The 9519-nt window shown below is 30.5% G+C and overlaps 1 protein-coding gene and 1 long non-coding RNA gene across 2 annotated transcripts; both read right to left on the reverse strand.

Annotated features, from left to right (window-relative positions):
• Positions 1 to 276: 276 nt before the first annotated feature.
• LOC139507654 (uncharacterized) lies at positions 277 to 3045 on the reverse strand. The gene is made up of 3 exons (XR_011660789.1): positions 2868 to 3045; positions 1722 to 1871; positions 277 to 310 (listed from the first exon to the last, which is right to left on the reverse strand). It is a non-coding gene; the product is annotated as an uncharacterized lncRNA (long non-coding RNA).
• A 3463-nt stretch (positions 3046 to 6508) lies between these two features.
• Positions 6509 to 9194, reverse strand: LOC139507653 (oncoprotein-induced transcript 3 protein-like; the record flags this gene model as incomplete). Its single annotated transcript, XM_071295843.1, has 4 exons — positions 6509 to 6524; positions 7272 to 7338; positions 8488 to 8649; positions 8982 to 9194. Coding segments are annotated over 4 exons (458 nt in total), but the record flags the coding sequence as incomplete, so codon positions are not given.
• Positions 9195 to 9519: the final 325 nt, after the last annotated feature.

The raw sequence follows: 9519 nt of genomic DNA on the forward strand, positions 1-9519 counted from the left end.
GAGGAGAGATATGTTAACCCAGGAAAAACAGAAAAAAAAACATATTTTCATCCTAGTATTATACTCTCGTCATTTTAAACTGTAAAGCTGTATTCACCTTGTAGTTGTTGTTCGTGTTACTTATTGACATATCACTTTCGTCACAAGACGTCAGCGTGACAACAGGTTGCTGAAGCAAATGTAATTCTTTCCTAGAAATCCTCTCACATGTGCGTAGAACGAACAGTGAGTTTTGGCTCCTTATTGCTATTTCCACAAAGACAAGACGTACCAGGAAGCCAGAGCCACAACTTGTAAATAATGCATGGACCTGAAACGAAAAGACATACTATTGTATCTTTAAGGCACAATCAAACACTTTTACTATAATCTCTCAAAAATACCATGCTACAATATTAATATTGTTTGATTACTAATCAGATACTAAGGTTCTTGTTTGGAAGATCTTTAAAATATTTCTGTAGTAAAGATCATTCTGCGTCTTTAAAGATTATTTGTATATATTTTATATGACAAACAGAAAGCTAAAATACATGTACATTTAGTAAGCACTTACTAATATGGTAAAAAGAATTTAATGTAAATGATATCATTTATGTCTTGTTTTTTCATTGTTTATTGATGCAACAATCACATTGTGTTTTATAATTATGCTAATTATCTTAGTAAATAGAGAATTGACTTTTTTTAATTATAATTTTTTAACTGTAATTAAATTAAAAAAGAAAAAGCTGGACAATGTTATTGACAATATATGAATAAAACTAAAACTGACTTTCTGAAAAAAGACAGAACCAAGAGTACCAAGCATTCTTAAAACATGTTTTTTTTTACAATTTAACCTGTATTGCGAATGAAGTGTATCAGTTGATAATGACTTAGGTTCAAACTCCCTCAGGCAAAGAGGACCTTTATATATACTAGTATTTTGGCTATTGTTTTGTGTTCCTTTTGGTTATATACATTTTTTTTTAATTTTTACATATGATCGGCTTTCGAATGATTAATTTTGTTCGCTCATGAAGCATGTAAATCAAGAAAAGCTTTTTAAACGAAAACAATTTATAAAGTATTATTTGAACATATATTTTTTTTGTAATAAATTCAAATAAACCCAAGTTTTTTTAAGTTTTCTGATTAATTGTTAAAATCCGTAAAGTTCCCATTTTGATAACCTTGTTAAGATACCCATCAAGGATCTCAGTATGATTATTGCTTTTATCGATAGACCAATCAACAGCAGTATCCAAAACTGTTATATTATGACCACGGGCAATTTGTAGATGCATTGTTTTCTTCTCACTTTTACAATTATTCCTTGGGAATCAGTACTTCTGTGATTTTACTTTTTAAACAAAAGAGTTGAATGGACATTTGGACATTAAATAAACTGTTAATTCTAAAACTGCGTCGTGTTCAATTTATCATTTCCATTTCTGTTCACTGAAAGATGTTTAAAAACAACAAAACTACAAAAATGTGCCAAAACAAAGAAAGGATTACCTATCAATATGGAAAAAAAAAATTACAGGATGAGAATAATGTTTGTGGTCACTCAAATCATAACATAGCATCTTGCTCAGAATCATGGAGATATTAAACTTTTGAACACGTTGTCGTAAGCGCTGTTTCAAATTCAAAGTTAAGTTAAGTAATACAGTTTTGAGGGTCTTTTGTGTATATCATGCTTATGAAAAGTGTAAGTGTTTATTAGTACCTACCCAAAATGGACCAATGTCATTCTTGTACATAACAAATTCCCCGACCCCCATGTAGTCATAGTACTTTCCATCAAATGTCCGAAAATGTGGATCGTTGTACGACTGACATAGCCTGTTTTTCAAAGTAGAATCTTTGTCTCTGACTTCTACCTGCAAAGTACTTTATGTTTACGTTATGACTACCTGTATACAAACTATAAATTTAAAATCTCAGAAAACATAGCCTTCCAAACACATTATTACACATAGTGTTTATTTATTTCATACCCGTGAAAACGATATTATGTTACTAATTATATAACGTAATACCCCTGTTTAAAGATATTTTAAAGTATCATACCACTATTTTCTAGTGTTTTTGAACTTATTGAACTGCCTAATGAAAAACGAAATGGCTCCATGATTTAACTAGTCCTACTAGTTGAAGAGGATTTTTGGTTGCTTATAAGATATGTTAATACCTGAAATTCAAAAATGTAACATGTGTATAGATATATATAGTTTGTTAATCAATATGCTATGCAATACGACCATTCCTTATCAATGGAGTAGATCCATTTTTGCATATATTGTACACATTTTTTTTTTACGTAGGGAATATCTTTTAAATGTATAAACTATCAAAACATGTGGTCTGGGAGTAATACAAAAATAACGCAATTAAAAAACAAAACAAAATGAGAAGAATCTGAAAACAACACGGTACGTGATATCATTCGTCCAAAACACGGGTTGGACATTTTATTATTAATTAAACTTATGGGTAAGCAAGCACAAACTTAAAAAAGAGAAACAAATCATTAATTGCTTAAGAAATCTTTGTCGTGTTAAGCATTTAGTTTTGCGTCTTTTTCATTTTGAAATAGCGATGTTATGGACTTTCCGTACTTTTCTTATAGCAGCTGTTAGTCCTTGTCAAATTTCTGCCATCGCTCGTCTAAATCCATTCGGTGACCTGTAGTTGTTAATTTTTGTGTCATTTGATCTCTTGTGTAGAGTTGTCTCATTGGCAATCATACTGCATCTTCTTTTCCTATTTTCCAATCATTTATTAGTTTTATCATAAAACAGTGAATTTCTGTATATAATACAATGTCATGTGTAATCGTTTTGAAAATAAACAAAGTATAAATTAAAGGTAAATACCCTTATTTGATATATATCAACATCTTTCCAAATATTATTATATGCTGAAATCGATGATGTTGACAGTTTGATGTATGCATATCTATTGTTTACATTGTAGATTCCGTCATTATATCCATACACTTCCAATGCTTTCTTGTCCATCCAGTCGAGATTTCCAAGTCTAAATCCACAGAATTCAGCACATTGAATAGGACATCTCTTTTTCAGAACATTATTAGTGCAAGATGACGTATAATAACTCGGTCGAAATATGTAGAAGTTCTGGTCACATTGAGATCTTATTGCGTCATTTGATGCAATACATCCAACCGGAACTGTTGGACGTAAATGTGATGTTTATCGATTCCCCTTCATTCACGATGTTATAATAACTATTGGGCTAAAATCAAAAACGTATTTACATTGTTAAAAGTAAGTTTGTTTTCAAATGTTTTTGGTAAATTAAATAATATTAATCAAACGTAGTAATGGGTTACTGTTACGTCCAATTGCTATTTAAGTATACAGTAAGGACGAGAACATGTAAATTTAATATAATATGAACTTTTCACGAAACTGACACGCATAGCCTCACTTAAACGTCTAAGTAATTAAAGCAACAGTCCACAAAACATGTTACTCTTCCCAGCCCACATTATTCAGATTCCGAGCTGACAAGTATTTTGGGTACCACTTTGTGCGACGTTATTATAGAAGATGTGGGCAAATACCTATTATCAAGTCTTTTGCTTTACCCAACTGAGCCTTACATCTGCAAGCACGGATAGAGTGGAGCACCGAGATGATTTATATCATGTGTGTGGCTTTATCAAAAGATGTGCAAATATCATAATCCATTACAAACCAATTTTTACGTAAAACAATTTTTTGAAGAGAACCATAAATGTGCTAAATTGTTATTGTGCTATTGCACCAACCATTCGTTTGTGTTGTTTTTCTGAAAATTTCATTAAAAAAGTGTTATGCTTAAAATTTTAGAGAAATAATGTCAAACACATCATGGAAGTAACATTGACAGGAATAACAACGTCGGTCACTTCAAAGGTTTTCATCTGCGTTACCGACCCATCTTACGATTAATAGTTAATTGGTTTAATATCTGGCATGGAAGTTAATTATCTGCACGTGATCGTTTAAATCACTGACACTTTACGAGCAGACAAGTTTTTTGTCGTATAATACGTGAGAAGTAACCCGGAAAAGTCCATTCGTGACATTCCGTTGATGTACGCTGCCGAATAATGTCTTACGTTCAATTTTTATTTAGTTCAATTTCAATTTCCTATTTCTGCTTAGTTCGATCTTAATAGTTTAAACCAACAGCTATCACATATGAAATTGGAGAACAAGACCGGGTCATTTTCAATTTTAAAATTTTACAGACAGTTAAAAAACTATTTCCGTAAGTTAAGAAGATGGTTGTACAAACAATACGTTTGGACCCCCTTTTATTAATTACGAATAATCTAAGTGTTTCGTGTATTAAGCAATTAAAGTATTCACAATTCTAAACAGTTCTATCCTTTAAAATAATAGTTCTTGATACATAAACTAATTCGTTTAAAAAATGTATTTGCCGTAAGACAGATAGCGTCAAGCTCATTTTGTCGGTTTGTTTTAATTTTTCCTGTAGCTTGTTATGGTAATACAAGTATTCCAAAATGAAACACTTTTAAATATATATATATATATATATTAACGAACATATTATCCCCATGTAATTAAAACATTTACCGTATAGATTTATTACTTTTACAAAATTGTATTTTACATGTTGTTTTTTTTTTTTTTTTTTTTTATTTAAGAATACATATGTTTTCTGCAGATTGACACCAAAATAAATTAAACAAAGCTTACAAACAATCCCTGCTTTGAAACGAGGACTATACAAATATGGTCCGGGTGTTGATTGTCTTGAATTTCTCATTCGTATGGCACATTTAATCTGTTGAAAGAAAGGTTAATGTTGTAACAATAAAATCATCAACTTGTTCAGTTTAAACATTTTCAGATACAATTGTTTCTTGTAAAGTCCAATTATCCCATCTCGGTCTTTTTTCGCTCCAAAATTTAACTATTTTGAAATAATATATTCCTATAATTGCTCTTGCACGTACTTTCGAACTGGGGTTACTATCAAAATTAGGTTCGAGGAGGATACACCACCGGAACTAGAAGGTAAATCACAGTTGATTTAACGGAGCTTAAAATTTTAGAAATAATTTGTTTTTCCATTAAAATAGAGGGTTCCTGTATATCTTCAGTTCTCTTGAAATGAACACACTATATGAAGAAAGATTCTCAGGAGCTTATTATTACATATACATAAGTATATGTATCCAAATGTCAAGAAACGAAATTATAAAAACAAACAGCTATACCTCCATGTTCATCTTGTATTTACCAATCCAGTCAGCCTCGCGTAGAACAACCGCATCATCAATATCTTTAAATAGCAAGTTTGTACTATTCTTTACATGTTTTGCACATATATACCAATAAACATCATAACCATAAGTTCCGTTTGGTTTGTCATCGAATTCGCATTTTAAAAATTGGTATCAAGCTCGGTGTTGGCTCATAAGGTCCTACTTCAAAGCTTTCACCTTCTTGTTAAAACTGCTTTTACCTCCACCAACATAGTGTCTGTTGGAAAGTTTGCTAAAACATTGACACTTCGAAATTATTTACGTGATGATAGCTAGGAAAACATTTTATTATTTATTTTATTCCGATTGTTGATACATTATAGAACATCTGTAAATAGATATAGGTATGAGTGCCAATGAGACAACTGAGTTTTGATCAACATCAAAAATATAATAGCGTGATCTCAATTATACTCTTCTTTAAAGGTAGTCGTTAATGACCATGCTGCACTTATAAGTGGGGAATAAAATATAACATTCGTGTCTTTAAAATTATATATCGGAAAACGTTTTGATAAGGAAATCGACTTTGTCTTTTCTGCTATAATAAATTAATGTAGACATGCTTTTGAAAATTAAGCATATGTATTTGTTCACTTTTGTTTGAGACTTGAAATTTTAATTGATATCCGTTTAATTTTTAAGGATGTTACGTTGTTTACTTTATATCCTACAAAAATATTCAACGATATCTAATAAAAAAAGAACATTTTTCAACACGATTTCAAGTAATCTTGTCTTCTTAATAAAATACTTGAAAAAATATTACTTCGTTGGTTAATTGTTGATTGATGAACATTCTGTATTGCACATAACACGTTTAGAAGTACAAATTTAAATGTGTCGAGTGGATAAATATCGTATCACACTCGATGCAGTGGTAGAATTTTTATATATATAAATGAATACATATGTATATATGTTAGCCGGCAATAAGTAAAATTAGGCATTAAGCTTAAATTCTAGGCAATAATCTAACGCCTAGGCATTAAGTTATTGCCTGAAATTTTTAGGCATTAAGCTTATTGCCTGAAATCTGATGATGGTTATTCTTCTTATTGCCGAACATAATTTTAAACAATAAGTAAACTCTGGAATTTATGCGTATTTTGTGATTTATTCTTGAGATAGAGTCGTTTCTTCATTACATTTCTAATAGTACATGTATAAACATACATTCATTTGACAGATCTTCAAAAATAAGTTTATTTAGTCATTTTGACAGCTAAAAACAAAAATAATTCATACTTTTTGGTGTAAGTGTGGTATTACAAAATATTAAAAAGATTTTTTTTTTAAAAGTGATTGTATCCAATTAAAAAAGGGGGAGATTCTATAGAATAATTATAATATTTATTTGAAAATTGTACATTCACTAGTTGAGCTGGTTTGACAAAATTAAGATATGCTTTTTTTGCTCACACCATTTTCCATTTTTTGTTATTCGATAAGTAAATTTTCTTTGTTAACAGTTCCACAACTTGTGATAACAAAATGATTTTAACACAAATTTCTATCAAGTTTTCATTTCTTTAATTAATTATTTTATGCGTTTTAACATAAATAAAATATGTTATTTGTGATTTTATTTCCACATCTTTCTTTTTTATATTTAGGACGAAACTGGGCCCTCTGGTTTTGCATCGGAAAAAAATACATGTTTATCTTTTTGTTTGCTATTCAAACGTATGTTAATTGCAGTAATAAAATAGAATATTTGAAGTATTGAGTATTTAGGATTATTTTCAGGATTTAAGACTAATGCCTAACATCATTCAGGCAATATACTTACTGCCTAGGCGTTAGCTTATTGCCTACGTATTTAAGCTTAATGCCCTAATTTCACTTATTGCCGCTAACATATATATGTGCAATGTCATTGTGCAATTAAGAAGAATTTCAACAAACGTATTAGATACTCTTTTTTATTCATACATCCGAAACATAAAAGAATCATATTCTTTAAACTTACAACTGCAACCTGGATAGTGTTTCTGTTTCTGACGACATTTCATGTGGACATTTTACCGGGCCACTTCCTGAAGAATAAGACATAATAAGTAGGTTAATTTTTCTAATATTTGAATGAAAACAATTACCGCATATTGAATTAATCATTATAATTAGGTTTGATCTGCCAGAATGAATTTTACTTAAGCATAAAAATGCATTAAGATCACAAAAATTCTGGAATAAAACAGGCAGGTTAGAGGTTATTCTATGTGTATCCATATGATAACTGATTTTATAGCTCGTTCTTATGTTTACTGTCCAAGGTTAGGGGGTTTGGGATCCCGCTAACATGTTTAACCCCGCCACATTCTGTATGTATGTGTCTGTCCGAAGTCAGGAGCCTGTAGTTCAATGGGTTGTCGTTATTTGCAGTGTTACATATTTTTGTTTCGTTAGTTTTTTTCATTATTTTTTAGGCTACTAATTTGCTCATTTGAATTGTTTTACATTAATTTTGTGATTTCATGGTTTTTTTTAGCTTTGCGGTATAGGCTTTGTTCATTATTGAAGGCCGTACGGTGACCTATGACTGTTTCTGTGTCGTTTGGTCTCATGTTGACAGTTGTCCTATTGGCAATCATATCACATCTTCCTTTTTATATCTAGTGAATTTCTATCATAATTGGTTAGAATTGCTTCTTAAATAAAAAAGAATTTCGATTTTCCCATTAATTTGTTTAGGATATGATTTCGAAATACACAAACAAACGTTTTTTTAAGTTCAAAGCCCTTACATAACAAAAACAATTATTGTTCAACTAGAAAAATTGATAGCAGTTATCTTATATTTTATATATATATTATTAAATAAATATCAAAACTCCAACTTTGATATGTATCTTCATTTACCACGACTTTGAACTAAAAAATCAAGTCAAATAATTTGGGAATAATAAATTCTAACAGATAGCAGGAGGGTAAAATTGTACTCTCCATCGCTTTACGGGGTAAGAGAATAACTAAGAGCTACAATTTTATCAATGGGTGATAATATGTCAATATTAAAAACCTGCAGTTCACATTATATTTTATTATATTACATTTTATTTCCTTAAGCTACTTAAAGTCTTTTTTTTCATAATGTTTCACTAACAAAAAATGATTAAATATCAACATTCAGATTATTATCAAGTTGTTGGTACCAACTTAAAATAAATGTTAACGTTATACATTACCAAAACAATACGATGAATTTGAGGTTGATGGTGGCAGATGGTATACATAATACCCGTCACAATTTCTTATTACAATATTATACGACTGTTCACAAACACTGTTGTTTGTCTGCATACAGGCTATAGCAGTCATATTTCCATCAACAAAGGTTGGTAGAGTTCCTGTAAAAACACACACAATTGCCCTTGTTTAACAAACTAAATGTAGACAACCTTTTGTATTCGATTCCTGTGTTTCATCAGAATGGTGAGATTTGTGTTTTTGAAAATGTTTTTCAACACCTCGGATTTACTTACTTCTTTTACTGCCAGTGTGTGAAAGCGTATTATCCATTAAGAGATGCATTATATGTTAGTTTACAGTAGAGTGTTGCTACAATAACAATGGACTTTTTCAGAAAATATAGTTGAAAGGAGACCCAAAAATATTCCCAAGCCAACGAATACGGGTCCGTCGACAAGAGCAAAGTATCATATAATTGAACAAAACGTACCATTTAACCAAAGAGGGTTAATTGTTCCACAATTCATTATTCCCGGAGGGGATGTCGGCATATCATCACCATTATCGCTGAAAAATCTATACCAATCTTCTTCCAGTATTTCATCGCTTATGGGATCATCTACCGTCCAGTCAACATAAAATCCTGTGGAACGCTTCTCGGCATCGTTCACACTTCTGTATACATTGCATGGATCCTGAATAACTGAAACATTCAACAAATATGTTCAGCTTCTCATACCCTTATTAATTTGCTTATATGAACAAATATTTGCAAAAATGTACATTTGTAGGACATCTTTTTTTTAACTTAAATATATGTTATAACAAGAAAAGAAATTATGTTGAAATTTTTATTTTTATCTTTTGTATATTATTCACTGTCATGACTGTCATGACTAAATAAAAATTAGATCCCACGCATGCGCGGCATAGTTATAATAAGTGCCCGACACGTTATCATCAGTATGTTGATGGATTATAAAGAAGAAGGAAGAAGAATCTTATAAATACTATTTGCTTTGTCACCA

This window comes from Mytilus edulis, unplaced genomic scaffold (genome assembly GCF_963676685.1).
Source record: "Mytilus edulis unplaced genomic scaffold, xbMytEdul2.2 SCAFFOLD_2449, whole genome shotgun sequence".
Classification (NCBI taxonomy): Eukaryota; Metazoa; Mollusca; class Bivalvia; order Mytilida; family Mytilidae; genus Mytilus; species Mytilus edulis.